The following is a 19,514-nucleotide window of genomic DNA, read 5'->3' as shown; positions in this document are numbered from 1 at the left end:
GTCATTGGCCAAGTGCTGTTCACACTTTCCTGTCCCACACTTCCCCACAACCAACCTGGGTCTGTGCCAGTCCTCTGCTTAGCCATAGGGCTTTGATCTTCTGTCTCCCTCCCCTTTTAGAAATATTATCATGTAACCCTGAAAATAGATTTTCCTGGGGAGCCATCCATTGATAAGAGATGAAAATGGACAATTGCTGGTGCCAATGACTAAATATCTGCAGTATTAAGTAGAATCAGCTCCAGAGGCTGATTTCAACTCCTGATGGTATGTGTACTTTCACAAGACTGCACTGAAGAAACTCAAGACAAACGGTGTCATGAAGCAATGGCCTCGGGAAAGAAATACAACTTTTTAATAAAATGCAAAGTCCTAAGACCTTCTGGCTGAACACAGCCACGAAGCCAGCAGGCATCCTGGGAAAGGCCACAGGATTCTTTGGTGCCCACCCTCTGCAGGGATTGCTCTCCCCACCATTCACTGAGTTGGAGCGACTTGGTAACCTGGTTAGAAGTTGGCATTCTCACCCCTTGTCAGCAGTACGGTTCTGTTTAATTAACATAACTAAGCCGTTATGTCCTAATAAGGCAGCTCCTCTTTAAATTTTAGTCTCTCAACAAGAAAAATGTATTTTGCTGCCAGCACCTTCAAGGTGGCAGCCAGTTTGACTCATAGGGAGTATGTGTAGGACTGAAGATCCAACAGCACTCATTCCTTAGATACTTATTAGGAGCCTGCCTGAGGGTGGAGGAACGCAGCTCAGTGGTTCAGCACATGCTCAGTACGCACAAGCCCTGGGTTCCATCCTTAACACCCAAAGAACACTAACAAAAAACCTGCCTAGTGCAAGGAACTGTGCTAGTTTTAGCAGGGGATCCAAAGATGAAAAAGATGTAGCACCTATCCCCATGGAGCATGTAACCTAGAAAAATTATCAAAATCAAGCCCTTGTGCGTTTTAGAATTGACATATTACAAAGTTAGGTTCCCTCGAAATTTGAAAATTCTAACATGCTACGATATATGATTTGAAATAAACAAAGTACGTTATTCCTACAAATGAATCCTGGATTAGTCATCTATTGAAACCACCTATTCATTGCTTAAATTCTAGAATTAACTTCCACAAGGTCAAATTTTGATTTTTAAAAAATAATTATATAGCCAGGTATGGTAGCACACACCCGTAATCCCACTTCTCAGAAGGCTGAGGCAGAAGGATCTCAAGTTAGAGCCCAGCTGCAGCAATTTAGACCCTATCTCAAAACAAAAATAATGATGTAGAACCCACAGAGAGGAATACTACTTAGCAATAAGAAGGAACAAACCACTGATGCATGCAAACCTGGATGACTCTCAAGTGCATTATGTGTGACCCAAAAAAGCTGATCTCAGAAGTTTACAGTTTGCAGATTCCCTGTAGAGCCAGAGAACAGAGTAGTGATTGCCAGGGGGCAGGAATGGTGAAGAGGATGCTGGTTCCAGGGGCTCCTGTGTGGTTTTGGAGTCTATATCCTGCACAGCATGGTGACTGCATGAATAGGTACATGGGTCAAATGTCACAGAACTGCACGCACAAACAGTACATGCAACCTGGTAAAACCTGGATGAGGACTAGTCTAGATGACTGTGTTTGTAGCACTGTCAATTTCCTGGTGTTCATATCATTCAAACCACTGTGGAAAGCTGCAGGAAGAGTTTCAGGACTCTTACTAATTTTGAAGTTTCCTGAATCTATCATTATTTCAAAATAAAAAACTTTAAAAACAGTGATATAGAAACCTTCCCTTCCCTTTGTGCTTTTGAAAGGAACATGGAGAAGGGGACTTACTTCATGACATCTTTTGATCCTATTTCTGTCCTTGTGTACTTCAAGTGCTCTACCTACAGGTCAAGTAAAGGAGAAACTGGGTGGTGTCTGCAGCTTTTCCAGCCCTGAGGTTCTGTCGCAGGCGTTTGGGAGAATTCCTAATTCTGCCATGGACATGAAGGACCAGGTAAGGGAGGTGTTGGTCTGAAAGCTCAGCACCTGGGGCAGGAGAGAGAAGAGAGCACCTGAGCACACTGACAGTTCATCTTCTGGTTCACCCCTTTAGTGATTGTTGGTTGGTACAAGTTGAGAATCCCTTATCCAAAATGTTTGGAACCAGCAGTATTTCCGATTTGAGTTTTTGGTGTTTTTGTTTTGTTTTTGTTGCTTTATGATTTTGGAATATCTGAAGGTGTGAGAGAGAGAGATCGATCTTGATAAGCATAAAATTCATATATTTCAAATATACCTTAGGCACATGACCTGAAGGTGATTTTATACATTATTTTTAGCGTGTCTGCATGTTGATTGTGACCCATCACAAGGTTGGGTGTGGAATTTTCCACTTGTGGCATCATCTTGGCACTTAAATTCAGATTCTGGAGCACTTGGGGTTTTCAGATTAGGGATGCTCAGCCAGTATTTAACAGTACGAGGCGCCACTTGCCTGTGCCACAGACGGACAGAGCCAGCCTTGGCGTTTCTCCTCAGGTGCCACGGCATTCTAGACCTGTTTATCATGCACCTGGCTGATCCGAGTATCACTGCCGCTCTCTCCACCTTCCTTGGAAACCCTCTCTCATAACCACCCAGTCTCTGCTTTCCCTCAGGTGCTTGGACTGAGCCACCTTTCCTTATTCAGAATAAAATGAAAGGGATGATTAGAATCTCCCTCTTTTTCAAGAACCAGAGGCTACTACAGTGTTGAGATTAGGTCATCAGACTTCTCCCCAAGAGCCACAGCCCCTGCTGCACCAGCGGAATTCATTTTCATGTGGCCTACTGTTTGCTGCCCCTGAACAGCTCCATCACCAGAATCATTAGCAAGAATGTTTGCCAGGCTTTGACATTTCCATTTAGAGGATGAATGAATTCTGAGCTGAGCCGAGAATCCCCTTGTTAGGACTTGAGCCTCACAGGACCCTGGAGCCTTGGTGTGAGCCAACTCCATCCCCATCTTTAGAGTAGCCTGTTCTGGGAGCAAGGGAAGAAGGAGACAGCAGACTTTACAGTCATGTCATGCCCATGGTCCCGTAGGTTTAGCACCTAGTGACATCCTAGCCATCTCAGTTTAAGTATGTTCTGTGACTTACATAATGACCAACTCACCTAAAAACACATTTCTCAGAATGAATCCCCATTACTAAGCGACGCATGATTGTGCTAGCTATAATGAAAAAGACCGCAATGAACAGTTAAACTGAGGGTAATTAATTGGTTCCCAGGAAAGCATTTCCTGGCGTGGGTGAAGGGATTTAGGTACTATCTGTGTTGTCCCAAGGACCACTTACCTGATCCCAAACTGGTGGCAGGGTGGGGGCTGGAAATTGGGCGTTGCTCACCAAGAGCATCCAATCCAAAGGACAGAGCCACCCTGGCAAGCTCTCAGGCTCTACCCCCACCTGCTCTGTGAAGACCCAGCTTCCTAGAGCATGAGAGAGAGACTAGCTGTCCATACATCAGTGTGTAGGGATGACTGTCCCCCCAAATCGCTGGGTGGGGCTCGCTCACAATAAAATGCTTGCACTGGAAGCCGTGAGCTACATGAGAAACTGTTAGGGAAACAAGGGAAGCCTGCAGGTGGCTCCATTAATAAAGCCACCATTCACAGCCACCAAAGCTGAAGCAGTTTCTATGGGAAACTCTTGCATTAAAATAGAAGACATGACTTTTTAATTAAATCATAGTGGTCAGTTACATTTTTTATTGAACATTATCAAATTTAAACATGGGTTTGTCTGAGAGGGCATGCAGGAAACCACAGACATGGCCATTCTGCACTGCTGGGAGCTAGAGAAAGCGTAAGATTTCTCAGGTATGTCCTTGCCCTGAGGGTCTTGGCAATGTCTCTTCACTCCTCCATGTTCTCAATGTTAGGGTCTGTCCTGTGCCACTCAGAGACACACAGCAACAGTGACCGAGAGGACTGACTGGCAGGGCGGCCTCCAAGGCCCAGACCACATCCATGCCACTCTCCAAAGCCAGCCCAACTGCTCTCACCTCAGCTCCTGAGTGGCACTGGTCATCCTGCTCTTTCCTGAAGACCCTTCCCTTTCCTGGCTCCACTTGCTCCAGCTTCCTGTCTTTCCCCAGCCTCTTTCCCTCCTAACCTTCTTTCCTCCTTCCCTTCATTTGTAAAACATTTTTTCCGAAGCATAACTTTCAGTAAGGTTCACACATCTGGAATGTTTATATACGTACGTGTGTGTGTCTGTGTAACTGTCCCCCAGAGGACAGAGTGTTCTCAGCGCTCAGAAATGGGCCTTGCCACCATGTTCCTGTCAGTACTCCCACAGGATGACCTCTGTTCCGACCTCTCTCGCTACAGATGATGGTTGCCTTGCTGCCTCCTATTCTGACACTCCCATGAGCATGACAGGCTCTTCTCACTCCCCACCGTGAAGTCTGGGGCGTCTCTATCTCCTCATTCTACCCTGACCAATGTCACACCCACCCAACTTTCAAATGTGTACCCCCCACCCAGTCCTTGGGCCTCAACTCCATACCCACTACCTACTGGATTCCTTGCCTGGGGGACTCACAGCAATGGGGTTTGTCGAACAAAGCAATCCCTGCCTGTTGGTCCCAGTCTCTACACCTCCACTCCTGTGAAAGCCAGGCTGTCATCCCAGCTGTCATCCTGGAGCCTCCCTCCCCCTTGCACTGCTCTCCAGTCGCCAGTTTATGTTCCCCAGGCCTTCATAACATCCCTGGGATTCATTCCTCTGCACTTGCTGCCATTGCTCCCAGGCCCTTGTTATTTTGTCACAAATCCTAACTCTCGAGTGCCTTGAGTCTCCACCGTCCAATCTGTCCTCCACACTGGCACAACAGGTTCAAAGAAACTAAGAAGACACTGGATTCAGTGGCTGCCCCCAACACATACACTTGCTGCTTACCAACCAGAGTCCAAGTGCTCTTTGGCAAGAGCCCCAGAAAGGGTCTTCGTGAGCAGGCCGAGCATCCCTCCCTCTCAAAGATCCTACGTTTCCTCTCCTTCCCAGCTCACAGGCATACCCAAGATGCACCCACATGTCAGCGTGTCCTCCTCCCTTCCGCACCATCTCGAGCCATATGCAGTCTAAACAGTATCCCCTTGGGGACATCCCTGCCACCTCTCCCCTTGCCTTCCTGGGTCCTGGGCCTGCCTCTGGGCAGTTCTGGTACACTCTGGCCATGCTCATCATTCCGTGTACCTCGAAGGCCAGGCGAAGCGTCAGCATTCTCTGCTCTCCCCTGCCCCACACCAGAATCTGGTCCACAGGGAATGACGAAGATGGGACAAGTCCCAAGTCTAAGGGAGGCAGGATGCCTGGCCTTGGGTAACCCCGGGCCTGCTTGTGGAAAGCCTGTAGGAAGGACAAGCAAGGTACCTGATGATGACTCCATGAGGGAAGCACACACACACAAAGCCTGTGGGGAACCAGTGATAGCCCAGGGAGCAGAGGAATTAGGAACAAGAGCCCAGCAAGACTTCGAGACACAGCTTGCAAGGGGCCAAGTCAGCTGGTGGCTAGGAAACCACAGGCCCAAGCTGCCCAAGTGTGAGGACAGAGGCTCGACTGTCTCCTCAGGCTGTCCCTTCTGTTTTTGTCACCATCTGCCCAGATTCCAGACCACACGTAAGTTCCTCTAAGCCCAGAGTGCTGCAAAGCCAGCAAATGTCCCCACCACACATTTGCATTCTCAAATAGATACATAATGGTATGGTTACACAGTATTTCTGACCTTGTCAAGAAAGCAGATCTCACCTCTGGCCTCCTAGGTTCTGGGCCTTAAGTTCCACCTAGAGGAATCCTGCATTGGTCTGGAGATTCTGTCTTGGTTGTAACTTATCACATCCATAACTGAACAGGAAAAGAAACACAAAAAAACAATGCTTGATGACCAGGAACAGGTAGTCCCCCAGCAGAGATGTCATAGTCCTTCTCCGACTTTTGCCATGGCCACTGGACAGGAGCCTTGGCATGCTCGCTGTTGGGGCACTGAGACTGCAGACAGGTCCAGATGAGGACTCATATCCATCACCTGGCAGGAACAAGGCCACTCACACCCAGGGTGCAAAGGTTCAGAATGAGCTACATCAAGCACCCCTCCTGACTTGCCCCCGTGACCTCGCCAGAGGTCATGCATGCCTCCTCACCTCAGAACCCAGAGCCTCCTCAAGGCTGCCCAAACTCACCTGGGCTACCCCACCTATTCCTGAAGTTTATCATCCCTGCCACAGGACACACTGTTCCAAATGACCCACGTCGATCCACCCGCCAACAGTGATGACTCACCTGCCCTCCTGCAGCACATGAGGCTACTTCTCTGGCTCTGTTCTCCCCCAGTGCTCAATGGTCCCGACTCAGGGAGCAGTGGTACACATAAAGTTAGAAAAATGATTTTCCAAACGACTGCTTCAAGAGGATGTTGTTCCAGAGGAGAGAAGGGAACATCCCCCAAGTATAAACAAAGGCACCTCTGTATGATCGTACTTTAATTAGAATGACAACTAATTGAAAGCAATTTAATGTTGGTTCATGAAAGGTTAATGGAATTCATGTTTTAGAGATGTTGAATGCAACACGGACTTAGCTAGAAACTCAAATCTAACCTTTATTCTCTTTAATTATTCGGTCAGAATAATTTCCTGGGAGCAGGTTTAGTCTCGAGATGGTTCTAATTAAACATCAATGAACTTTGAAGTCATCATCAACTCATTCAGCTGCAAGACAATTTTCAAATTAATGTGCTGTATGGCATGGTGGCTTGGCAGCCTAAATAGTGGAGGGTTGGGGGAAGAAGTTGGGCTTGGAGCCCGTGAGGTATTAATCGTTGTGGAACATCATGCCTCCAGTGGCAAGGCGCTTCCATAACCTGTGGGGGCTGGGACTGAAGAAGCAACCAGGCTGCGTCCCTCTTGGCTTAGGGCTCCACACTCACAAAGACTTAACCTGGCAGTCAGACCTTTGAACAGACCCTGGACCGTGGACCCTGCCCCTTCCCCACTTCTCTCTCTCTCCTAGGATTAATGAAATGTGTGAAGAGCCTTCTGCCTGAAAAGATGCCCTCAGGAACACCCCAATTTCTGCACCTAGTTCCTGGTACCAGGTACAGTCCTGCACACCTCAGCCTCCACCTTTCTGCCTCAGAAAACCCAAGCCCCTAACTTGGTCTGTGTTTCCTTATAGCTGTGCCCAGGTTCTACTGCACTGAGCACCTGTCTTCTTCCTAAACTTTCCCCAGCTAATTGGGAGGCAAGGCCACCCTTTTTTACAGCCAAAGCCGCTTCAGCTGGCTTCCATCAGAAAGTGATATTTAGAGTCAGCAAAGATTCCATTTGGCTAGGACATACTATGCAGCATGAAGGACCTGTGCTTTGGTCCTGAAGGAAAGCCACATGACCACAACAAATGTCAGTGACCATGGACAAAGTCAGGGCAAGGGAAAGCAAGATGTCCCAGGCAGGCTGTGTCAGAACGCAAGGGGAAAAATGTTATCTAAGGAATGCTATTCCTAGCCATTCTGCTCAGCCCGTTCTCCATTAGTATTTTGCAAGCAGTTCCCTTGGAAATCAGCTCTCACAGACTCCAGATCTGAGCAAGCAGCATCTGGTCCCAATCCCAACACAGCCTGCAGCAGCACCACACTCCAGCAACTTGGGAGCCACACAAAGGCCAGGAGTTCAGGTTCAAGCTTATGCAGGTGACAGCTGTGAATGAATAGCAGAGGAGACTGCAAATGATCTGTCCACTCCCCTCCTTAACAGGAGGTGGCTACTGTGGCATGAGCTTTGCTCCACCCAGAGACAGCCTGCTGTAAAGCAACCAAACCCTACCAGTCACAGGCACTCACACAGGGACAGGTGAGGGCCAACTACAGAGCTCCTCCACCCAACCTGAGACTCAGGGGCGCCCTCCAAAGGACCCTGAAAATGCCTTTTAAAGGAGTTCCCTGGATTATAAGCTCCAGGCTTACTTACCAAAGGCAAGGCTATGCTATTCATTTTTGAGGCCCAAGCATCTGAAAGGTCCAGAGGAGAAACAAGGATGACAACCAAAGGGCAGGGCCCCACTTCTCAACCAAACCCTGACGTGGGCAGTGTGTGGCACCTGATCAGTCATGCACCCTAGGATGGATCAGTCAGAGTATCGAGTTTTATCATTCACCAGGACCAGGCAACAGAAATTCTCACAATTATCATTGCCAAAGGTGTAATCTCTAGCTATTGCTGACCAATGGGTCAGAAAGTGAGAGGTCTGGAAAGATTCCCACCATGTGAAAAATCAGAAAAAGACACCTTGAGGGTTACAAACCTCAACATCAGACACCCAGGAAAGCCTACCCAAGCCACACCAAGAAAAAAAGTAGACAAAAAGCTGGCCAGTGTCCTAAAAGCCACTTCAAAGCCATGCATTGAAGGCTTCACACCAAAGTCACACAGGATGAGGCAGGGAGAGGGAAGGCTAATCAGAATCTGAAAGATTCTGCCAGAGGAAGGGAGGAGTAGGTGGGCACTTCTTAAAACAAGTGAAAGTAGCCATTTTCTATCTTTTTCTTTTTCTTCTTTTTTTTGGTACCAGGGATTGAACCCACAGGGGCTTAACCACTCAGCAACATCCCCAGCCCTTTTTTTATATTTTATTTAGAGAGGGTCTCGCTTAGTTGCTTAGGGCCTCACCAAGTTGCTGAGGCTGGTTTTGAATTCCTGCCTCAGCCTCTGAAGCCACTGGAATTACAGGTGTGTGCCACTGTGTCTGGTTCCAGAAATTATACTTACTGTAATTATTTAAAACTTAGGAAAATTTTTAGATGGCAAGTTTAAATAGGCAAAGGATTACAGGTATTCACTACCATCCCTGGCTTCTATCTATAGTTCTTATTCTTTTGTTAAAAAAAAAAAATTAAAAATTTATAAGCTTTTGCCTTTTGTCTTTTCTCTTGGGGGTGGGCAGTTCTGGGGATTGAACCCAGGGGTTCAAGCATGTATGGAAAGCACTTTACCACTGAAACATATTCCCAGCCCTGTTTTTTTGGGTTTTCTTTCCTGGTTCTTTTTTGTTATTGTTGTTGGAAGTCTTGCTAAGTTGCTGAGGCTGGCTTCAAACTTGCAACGCTCCTGTATCACCATCCAAAATAGCTGGGATTGCAGATAAACACCACTGAGCCTGGTCCTGTTTGCCTATTTAAGCTTACCACCTAAAAATTTTCCTAAATTTACATTGCAATAAGTATAATTTCTGGAGCTGGGCATGGTGACACACATCTGTAATTCCAGCAGCTCAGGACTGGGGATGTAGATCAGTGGTAAACTGCCCCGGGGTCAATCCTCAGTGACCAACCCCCCAGCAAAAATAATATAATTTGTTGTGTAATATTAACTGTTAAATCAGTTATAAATGTATTTAGTGGGATATAAATACCACTGCAAATGGATACCTACTTTTACCTAGTTAAAAATACAAATGTCTGGTGGGGATGCAGCTCAGTGGTAGAGATCTTGCCTAGCATGTTTGAAGCTCTGGGTTCAATCGCTGGTACTACAAAAAAATAAAATAGAAAACAAATGTATATTTGTCTTACTCCATTCTCTGTTCTATAGCTGAATACCACAGACTGGGTAATTTATAAAGAATAAAGGCTTATTCTACTCTCAGTTCTGAAAGCTGGGAATTTCAAGATCAGGTGGCCATATTAGTGAGGCTTTTCTTGCTAGTGGGACTACAGATGCCCAAGTACGGAGCATCACATGGCCAGAAAGCATCCTAGCTCAGTCTCTCCTCCTTTTCTTTATAGCCACAGTCCCACTGCATTAGGGACCCATCCCTACAGTCTCATTTAACCCTACTTATCTTCCCAAACACCTCCAAACACCACAGGCAGGTTAACTTCCCACCTTCCTTTATTTACTTCACAATGAGGATTAAATGTCAATATGAGTTTGGGTGGGGACATTCAAACCACAGCACTAGAAGGGTCAGAAATTTCTTCTTGAATTTGAATTTCTATTTCACTCTCACACCTAGAATTTTACCCCCAAAATTATACCCTAATATTTTAGACTCGAAACCCTTACTTATCAGACATAATTCTCTATAACATTTTGAAATTTAAATTTGGTTAAATTTCCTGTGATCATAAACTTAGTTATATAGTGATTGTCAAAAATACTCATCAATGATCAAATGACAACTCATTTGGTTCCTTCAATTTTATTAACAAAGACTCGGAAAACAACTTGCAAAAGGATTTGTTGCTGGGCAAGGGGCACACACCTGTGATCCCAGCTACCTGGGAGGATGAATCAAAAGGATCCCAAGATCAAGGTTGGCCTCAGGTTTAGCAAGAGCCTATCTCAAAATAAAAAAAGAACTGGCATGTAGCTCAGTGGTAGAGTAGCCCTGGGTCCAATACCCAATATTGGGAAAAGAGGTCACAGTTTTTTGTTATGGTAAGATACAGATGGTCACCTAATATTCTACCTGTTAATTAATTACCTGCATTAATATACAGTAAGTGAAGTCTACCAGTCTGAAGTCTGACAGCATAGGAAATAAATGTTTAAGTGAATTGTGCATTACAGGTACATTTCACTAAGGAACGGCAGGTTTCTTACAAGGAGCCATATGGTAATCATTAATATGCCATTAGACTCCTATTGCTTGACTTTGAGGAACCATTTTGTAAAGATTACCTTGTGCCTAATTAAACAAAAAAGAAATGAGACTTAGGATTACGATGCCTCTAGTGTTCTCCAATTATTCTGAAAGGTCATTTAATTTAAAAGAACTTCAAAAACTTGTAATTTTTCACTCACGTATTTATTCCATCATCAAAATAAACCATAATTTAAAGCTGTAACAAGTTTTTAAAACATAATGTAGAATTTGTGGCACAGCTGCATTAACAAACAAGACAGACATGAATCTAAAGTGCAACAGTAAACAGGTGTTCTCTGTTCCCATGATGGAATACACAACAATTACACATAAAATTTCACTAAAGATCTGGGATGAGGCAAATAACCCTTTGAAACAAACTGCCCGATGAATACAGGCAGGCTGCAAATAATTTCTATTAACGTTTTGCTGCAATATGGAAAAATTCCCCAAGGTGACTACTGACTCAAACCCCTCATTTCATGCATCTGGCCTTGGATTTCGTCTTCCATTCTCAGTCACATAAAAATCCAGAAAGGCTTCTGCACTCCATGCTTAAATATGCAATCCCAAGTCCCAGAGGCCCTCAGCACAGACTGGCATTAATAAGCCTGTGTGCAAACTTCATCCAGAACCTCCAGGGAAATCAGGAGCCCAAGCACACGGCACAGTGTTTCTTTAAACAATAGTTTTAACTGTCAAATGAGCCTGACATCTGACAGGCCATATGCATTTCATAAACAAACCAAAATACTGTCTTCTATCTCTCTCTCTCTCTTTTTTTTTTTTTTCCTTTCCTGTGAAAATGTTAAGTAGACCATCCAAGTGAGGGGGGAAAAAAATGAGAAGAAACAATGAAAATTCAAAGGGTTTATGCCAAAAAACAAACCAGTCCCCTGCAGCCTAACTTATTTGTTTTTGGGTTGTGAAGCCATGTAGAGGGCGATCAGGCAGTAGATGGTCCCTCCCACAGTCAGTGCCATGGTGGTCCGGTAAAGCATTTGGTCAGGCAGGCCTCGTTTCAGGTGGATGGGCACACCATCAGATTTCTTGAAAGCAAAAATTGACAAGGACACAGTTGATAAGAAAAAGATTTTACAATTGCATGCTAATAAAGAACAAATTTGTCTACTGTGAAACTATCCGTCAACACAAAAATGGAAAAGCCCTAATCCATGAAAACACTGACTAAAACACTAATATTTTCTTTAAAATGTAGCTAAAGCTTAAAAATCTCAAGTTATTCTCCAAAATGAATCTGAGGCAACAGCACATAACACACTCCAAATTTCAAAGGCATTTATCATATATTACTTAACCAGGAAAGGAACACTGGGGAGCTTTTTAAAAAGCAAAGGCAATAATAGCTTAACAAAAAACACAGGCACTAGAAATGCTCTCCAAGTAATCCTACATTTAGTTTGGCTTCTGATCATAAGGGAACCAAGTCAGAGCACACCAGTTCAATTTATAGGTTCAAGTCCATTTTGTATTCAACTATATTAAAATAGTTAAGGCCCCATTTAATAATCAGACTCCACAAGATGTTTAATTCACTATTTTGTAGCCTCCAACATTCCTGTCTTCTCCACTGCATCTCAACATTCCAAATGCCCCCTCAAATCTTATTTATCAGAAAAAGGGGTTAAACTGACCAAAAGAAAAGTACTCTAAGATGGTCTTAATCTGGGCATATGTTTGAGAGGGGGAAAGCAAAAGCAGTAGCAGGCTCTGTCACTCCCATGGCACTCACAAGTGAGTTATAATCAGTTCTCAATTATCTGTAAGTAGATTAACTTTAAGAATATCTGGGGCTGGGGTTGTGGCTCAGTGGTAGAGTGCTTGCCTAGTATGTGTGAGGCACTGGGTTTGATTCTCAGCATCACATACAAATAAATAAATAAAGGTCCATTGACAACTAAAAAAATTTTTAAAAAAAAGAATATCTGAGATTTCAATTCTGGCTTCTCTGTGTTCATCAGCAAACCCAGGAGGATCTTCTTTAGTTCCATTAACAGCTCACTGAATTTTATTACCAAGCAAATAAAAAAGAATTAAAACTTGTTGCCAAAAGTCACTGCATGTGTCACAAACACAAATGCGCAAGCTACTGCTTTCTCTATGCAATGAATGACCAGGAGCATGCGTCTATCTATCCAACCGGAAAGCCTGAATATGTTTAAATGCTGATGAGGACAGTAACCACCTTGTCCTTTGTTAAGCGTGAAGTCTCCACCTATATAAACTTCCATTAGTTTATGACTCAAACTAAAAGCAAGGGAATTCTATTTCAATAAAGAGGAGGTTGGGTAGTAAACTAGACTAAGACTCAGTTTCAGAAGGAATTTTTAAGCCTGTTTACTTCATAGGCTTCTCTGTTCCTCAGTGTCATCCCTCACCTGGAAAAACTTCTGTAGCTCTGGAACTTTGTTCTTCCCAGCATAATCATAAGTGGGACTAGAGGTCAGCTTAGTCGGTGTGGCAAATATGATAGGTGGTGCTTCTGTGGAAACCACAGGCCTTAATCCCTGCAGAGAAAAAAAGGAAAACAGTAAGTTGAAAGTTATGTCTGGGCATCTGAACAAAACTTTCAAGGAGCAGGCTGTCTGGAGCAGCCATTCACCCACACACAAGGAATAAGAAAAGGGTCCCTTCAACCCTGCATTAATGGGTCTTGAGTTGGTCCTCAAACTTTAGACAAAACACCTTAAGCTGCTTTCCCAGAGCAAACTGTCAAGAATTCCCTACCAGTAAGGTAGGAAAGACAATGAAGATCCAATTTGAGATTCCAGAAATACATACAGTAAAACATTTATAATGTATATGAATATTTGGTTAGATCTCATTAGGGACCTCACTGTCCCTTCTCTCGTCTGAGTGAGCTAATATACCAACACAGTATGTTAGTAATGGACATCAATGATATGGAATAGCAGCTAATTATCTATCTGGCCTGTGTTATGTTCCACACTTCACAAGCATTACCTCGCTTAATCCTGTCAGCAACCCTGTTCCCATTTTATAGAGGAGAAAACTGGATCAGAGAAGGTAACTTGTTGAAGGTCACACAATGAAAATCAAGGGCCAAGTTTTGAAACTTGAGCCTCCATAAAGTGCAGAGCCCTGGCTTTCTAGATTTCCACTACTCATACCCCATATTTCCATCAGCTATTGCTTAAAAACCACAATCCATTTTGGTCTATAATGTAGGTGTGGCCCTACATTTAGTGTGTAACACTCAAGTGGAGACAGGGACTCAGAAGGAGTCAGAAAAGAAAAAAGAGGCCCTGCTACTGTGATAACAAGGCTCTATATTAACTGGAGAATATTAGATCCTCCTTTCTATCATTCTGTGAGCTCACTGTATTGTCTCCTAATGATTATTCCACCTTGAATGTAGAAGTTTAAAAGTACTTTCTACCAAGCATCTCTGAAAAGCAAATTCATGTTTGAACAGGACTCATGTGAGAGCATTTTAGAAGGGACTATATACCTAACTGTGTTTGTTCACCTATCCAGTGACTCAAAACTACAAAAAAGTTTTTGGACAGTACCATCTGAAAACAGGAGTATCAACCATATTAACAGCTTTAATTCAATATTTCCATTTATATTATTAGAAAAATTCAGAATATAGAATTTTAAAGTTACCTAAATCTCATCTCATCCTATCAATTATTGTATATTCTGCCCAATCTTCTTACATATGCTTATTTGAATAACTTTATACTTGGACTGGGGCTATAGCCCAGTGGCAAAGTGCTTGCCTAGCACATGTTAGGCACTGAGTTCAATCTTTAGCACCCCATAAAAAATAAAATAAAGGTATGTGTCCATCTACACCTTAAAAAATTAAAAAACTCCTAGACACCCAGTATGTTCCTTCTACATAGAATGGTCTTCTCCAGGTATCCATATGGTTTGTACCCTCACCTTCTTCAGGTCTTTGACCCTATGTCACCTTTCCTCATTACCCTTTTTAAAATTGTATGCCCTCTTCCCTTACTCTGAGAACAATCTACCATTTCATGCTTTATTTTTCTCCACAGGACTTGCCACCACCAAACATACTATGTTCTACTTTGTTTACTGTGTCTCCCCCTATTACAAGAAAGCCCCGAGATTCTGGCATGTGTTGTTCATTGCTTCTATTCCCAAGACTTAGAAAAGCAACAGCCAGTAAATACGTGTTAAATGTGTAAGTCAGCTAAGGAAGGCTATAGCTTTACCAGACTTAAATAAACCAAAGTCATGTTCATCAGTGCTTGGCAGAGCCTCCACACCTCCCACAGCAAGGAGAAAACAACTGAAAGCTGTTCTTAAAATAAGTGGACCATAAATCAAGTAGAAATCACAGACTTTACTTCACTGACTCTCTCAGCTGTTTACATAATCCCTACCTCCAAAATTGATTAAGGGCCATGTATAATAATTGAGTTCTTCCTACTCTATTTATCTGCTCCAAAAAGGGAAAACAAATGGCAGGGGGGTTGCTAGGTCCTGAACACAGGACTTCAAACATGCTAAGCAAGCATTCTACCACTGAGCTATCCTAGTCCCTAATGGCTCCAAATTTTTAAAGAGAAAGGTAAACATGATTTTTTTTCCCCAAAAGTTGATTGAACCAACATTTTTTTCCTTCTACTTTTTAGATTTGGAGAGAAGGGTGGAGAAATAAAAGAATTATCCCATTTTTAGGGGGGCGGGTAACAGGGATTGAACTCAGGGGCACTTGACCACTGAGCCACATCCCCAGCCCTATTTTTGTATTTTATTTAGAGACAAGGTCTGAGTTACTTAGTACCTTACTTTTGCTGAGGTTGGCTTTGAACTCTTGATCCTCCTGCCTCAGTCTCCTGAGCCACTAGGATTACAGGCGGGCGCCACTGCACCCAGCCCAAATTTTTAAATGTTAGAAATCTGTGAACCTTTCACTGATTTAGAACTAGAAACCAGTTTCAGTTTGCAATGCCTCACTTTCTTTTTCCTTTTCATGGTGCTGAGGACTGAACTACTTCTCCCAGACCAAGTCAATTCATTTCAAACTACAAGCCTTCATGTCCCTCTGATACCACACTCAGCATGTCCAAAATTCACTGGCCAACCCACTCAGGAGCTCCCTGTTGAAAGCACCAGCATGCTCCCATTCCCGTGATCTTGGAGTCCTCTTTCCTCACCTCCAACAGCTCTCTCATCATCAAGGACAAACTACTATAAGTTTCTGCATTAAGTTGCTTTCTGATCCTAGCCCCTTCATAATTACCTCCATCCTCCACAGCCAAGCTTACCTACTCAATGATGCTCCACTCCTTCCTTTTACAGTTCTCTTTAGCTAGAATATCATTCGCCATCCTAACCAGGGAAATAATTACTGGGCCAAACAGTAAAATTATGTTGCCCTTTTAAAAAACTGCTAAACTGTGTCCCAAAGTGGCTGCACCATTTTACATTCTCACTAGCAGTGTCACAGGGTTCCAGTTTCTCTATTGCCTCACCAACACTTCTTGCTACTGTCTGCCTCTCTGATTATAGATATTCTGGTAGATGTCGAGTGGCATTTCATTGTGGTTTTGATTTGCTGTTGCCTCGTGACTAATGATGTTAAGACTCTTTTCATGTGCTTATTGGCCTGAATTTATTTTTGGCACAGGACATGGAAAGGTAAGGAAAACACTTTTCAACAACCACTGGAAAATACCCTTGCAACAACTACTTGCCATCAAGTTGACTTACAAATCTCTGTGCTATTGTTACAGAACCAGCTTTTCCATATCAGGTTATTTAATCCATGTTAGGTTATTCACTTTACATAATAACAATATTGCAAATATCTTCATTTTATAGTGTGCTAGTGTTTTCAAAAAAGGACAAGTTGAAGTACTCCTCCTAATTAGCAACATCAGAGCACCTATTTGTCAGGTGTGTGTGTGTCTCTTTCTCTCTCTCTCTCTCACACACACACACACACACACACACACACACACATCCCACACAAAGACAGGACAGCACTGTCACAATCACTCTGAAATCTACAGTCCATAAAGTGTACACAATATTGCTCCTTTCTTTCAATGTAGCTTAAGAAATCTTTAAGTAACTAAAGAAGTTCAAATTCTCAAGTGAAACACTATTCAAGAGGCACCATAAATCTGAAAGCCCTATCTATAACAAATGTATCTTAAGGTAATCTCTGCTATGCCAGTTTTAGCCAGAAATTTTACTTCCTTACTAGGCATCAAAACTTAGATTTAATGGAGTTAAAACTCAGATTTAATAGAGAGAGCGCTATTAAAAGAATATGTGAGCCAGGCATGATGGTGCATGCCTGTAACCCCAGCAACTCCGGACACAGAGGCAAGAGATTGCAAGTTTGAGGCCAGCCTAACCAATTTAGCAAGTCCCTGAGCAACTTAGTAAGACCCTGTCTCAAAATTAAAAATAAACAGGGCTGGAGGGGCTGGGGTTGTAGCTCAGAGGTAGAGTGCACACCTAGCATGTGTGAGGCACTGAGTTCAGTTCTTAGCACAAGAAAGAGAGGGAGAGAGGGAAAAAGAGAGAGAAAGAGACAGAGAGAAAGAAAGAAAAATATAGGTTCATCGACAACTAAAAAAAATATTAAAGGGGGGGGGGTGTTGCTGGAGATGTGGCTCAGTGGTAGAGCATCCCAGAGCATCCCTTGGTTCAATCCCCAGTACAAAAACAAAACAAAACAAAACAAAAACATCTAAACCATGTGCAGTGGTTACTCAGTAGACTGAGGCAAGAGGATGAAGTTTGAGGTCAGCCTGGGCAACTTGGGGAGACCCTGTCCCAAAATAAAAAATAAAAAGGGCTGAAGATCTAGCTCAGTGGTAAAGCACCCTGGGTTCAATCCCCAGTACACCCCCCCAAAAAAATATCTACAAGCACCAGAATGGATAAACTGTGATATAGCCATACAATGAAATACTAATATGGGTATCATGGCTAACTCAAAAATGTTTTTAAAATAAGACTTATAGAGAAGAGTACATACTGCATGGTTCCATTTACATAAGGCTCAAAAATTGACAAAACTATCTACAATGATAAAAATCAGAATAAGAAGATGTACAGGGATTGACAGGGAGAGAGTATGAGGGAACTTCATAGGGATGGATTACACAATGTCAAAACTTATCAAACTAAACTGTGAACTAACAAATAGCGGACAGGATAGAAATGGCCACTTTCCAATATATTTTGCAAAATTATTCACCATAACACTACTAACAATTCTTTCTTTACAACTCATTACCAACTAAGTTTCAGTGACACTACACTGATTCCCCTCCTCATCCTGGACTATTCTTTGGATAAATTTTCCTCCTCTCCCTTCATATTTCAATAATTGAATCATGGTCCCACCTATCCTCCCTATGTACTTCCTGGCTGATCCCTCCACCACAGTCGACCACCACCTGTGGGTTTTTTCCTATTAAACGCCATATTCATAAATCCAACTGCTACCAGAAATGAAATATCATCACAAGCTCAACACTTACAAACCCTAAACTCTTCCTCCCAATTCCATTTCCCTTAAAAAACAAAACCCCACCTCCTTCTTGCCCTCCTTACCCTAACAGCACATCTAATCTTAGATCAAAATCATTTTTTTTTTTAAGTTGTCAAGGGACCTTTATTTATATGTGGTGCTGAGAATCGAACCCAGCGCCTCACACATGCTAGGCAAGTGCTATACCACTGGGCTACAACCCCATCCCAGATTGGAATCCTTCTTAAACATTCTTCCCTTGAGCAAGATGCAGTGCCTCACCTAAAAAAAAAAAAGGCCAAGAGGCACAATTATAAAAAAATTCGTTACCCCCATCTGTGCCCCTACTATTCCAGTTATCTCAGATTCAGCTTCTGGAGAACTACCTGCCAAAAGCGCCTGTCACTTGACACATTTCATTCAATCTGCACTACAGGCGGGATAAAATTGAGCGCAAAATAAATTAAGCAACTCGGCCAAGGTCACTCAACTAAAGCAGTAAAATTAGTACTGGAGCCCAAACGTGTACGGAACTCAAAAATTCTTCATCTCAAGCTGTAGAATGTGAGAGAAATGGGCATACTGTGCAAACAACTGAAACAGTGCACCGTCAACCACTTCACAGTGGAGAAGTGGGAATTCCCAGGCTACCCAAGCCCTTGAAGGAGCCGGCTGTCTCCCAATGATCCGAATCATACGAACCCTCCCGCCCCATGGCTTTGCCGGGTGCAGTCATCCCCATCCTCCCATCTGCGGCTGGCCGGAGGAAGCCTCTGGGGCTGGGGCAAGGAGTAACAAATTGAAGTCCGGAAGGCCGAAAGACAGACTTCTCCAAAAGAGCAAGAGGGCCGAACCTCCACTGCAGGAGGGTTACATTCTGGTCCTATTGGCTTCCCTAGTCATCCATCTTAAACAGGCAACGACCCCGAGGGTCACCTTGACCCCTGCAGTGTGTCTGCGCAGGGCCAAGCCCGCCTGAAGGAAGAGCACTCACACAAGATGAGCCTCAGTGACCACTGCAAGTCAGCGTGGGGAGGTGTGGAAAGGTGCGGGGAGGTGCGAATGAACTGAACCGACCCGACCGGTGGGCAGAAGTCCTCAAGGAGACCGCCTGGCCTGGGGACCGGAGCCGCCATTTCTCCTGAGTCGCTGCTGCGCGACCCCTACCTGCGGGCTGTAGGCTTCCGAAGCCCAAGCTCCAGTCAACTTCTGCGTGAATCCACTAAACTTGTAATACATGATGCTCCGCGTCCGGCTTTCCGCAGCCGCTGCCTGCGCGACCGCCCCAGAGAAGGACCCCGCCTCCCCTCTTGCGGTCCCAAGGCTCT

At 43.9% G+C, this 19,514-nt stretch overlaps 1 protein-coding gene and 2 long non-coding RNA genes across 3 annotated transcripts in view; 1 reads left to right on the top strand and 2 right to left on the bottom strand.

Moving 5' to 3' along the window:
* Positions 1–5,774, bottom strand: part of LOC306643571 — an 18,840-nt gene extending 13,066 nt beyond the window's left edge. Inside the window, exon 1 of the long non-coding RNA XR_013758987.1 lies at positions 1,831–5,774. This is a non-coding gene — a long non-coding RNA (uncharacterized lncRNA). The remainder of the gene's footprint in view (positions 1–1,830) is intronic.
* LOC306643573 lies at positions 1,888–11,102 on the top strand. Its single transcript, XR_013758989.1, has 2 exons — positions 1,888–1,996; positions 7,041–11,102. It is a non-coding gene; the product is annotated as an uncharacterized lncRNA (long non-coding RNA).
* On the bottom strand, positions 10,814–19,514 carry COX7A2L (cytochrome c oxidase subunit 7A2 like). Its single transcript, XM_079109801.1, has 3 exons — positions 19,354–19,514; positions 13,073–13,201; positions 10,814–11,722 (listed from the first exon to the last, which is right to left on the bottom strand). Exons 1-3 carry the CDS (start codon positions 19,423–19,425, stop codon positions 11,582–11,584), a joined length of 342 nt encoding a protein of 113 aa, XP_078965927.1. The 5' UTR covers positions 19,426–19,514; the 3' UTR covers positions 10,814–11,581.

Source organism: Sciurus vulgaris, assembly GCF_902686455.1.
Source record: "Sciurus vulgaris genome assembly, chromosome: 14".
Lineage (NCBI taxonomy): Eukaryota > Metazoa > Chordata > Mammalia > Rodentia > Sciuridae > Sciurus > Sciurus vulgaris.
Note: the sequence above shows the minus strand (reverse complement) of the source record. Positions and strands in the feature narration are given on the sequence as shown.

Excerpts from the sequence above, each read along its gene's own strand:
- COX7A2L (XM_079109801.1), bottom strand. The coding sequence starts at position 19,425 with ATGTATTACAAGTTTAGTGGATTCACGCAGAAGTTGACTGGAGCTTGG. Across the intron at positions 13,202-19,353 it reads CGGAAGCCTACAGCCCGCAG|GGATTAAGGCCTGTGGTTTC; the intron begins GTAGGGGTCGCG and ends TTTTCTCTGCAG. Across the intron at positions 11,723-13,072 it reads AGCTACAGAAGTTTTTCCAG|AAATCTGATGGTGTGCCCAT; the intron begins GTGAGGGATGAC and ends TTTGCTTTCAAG.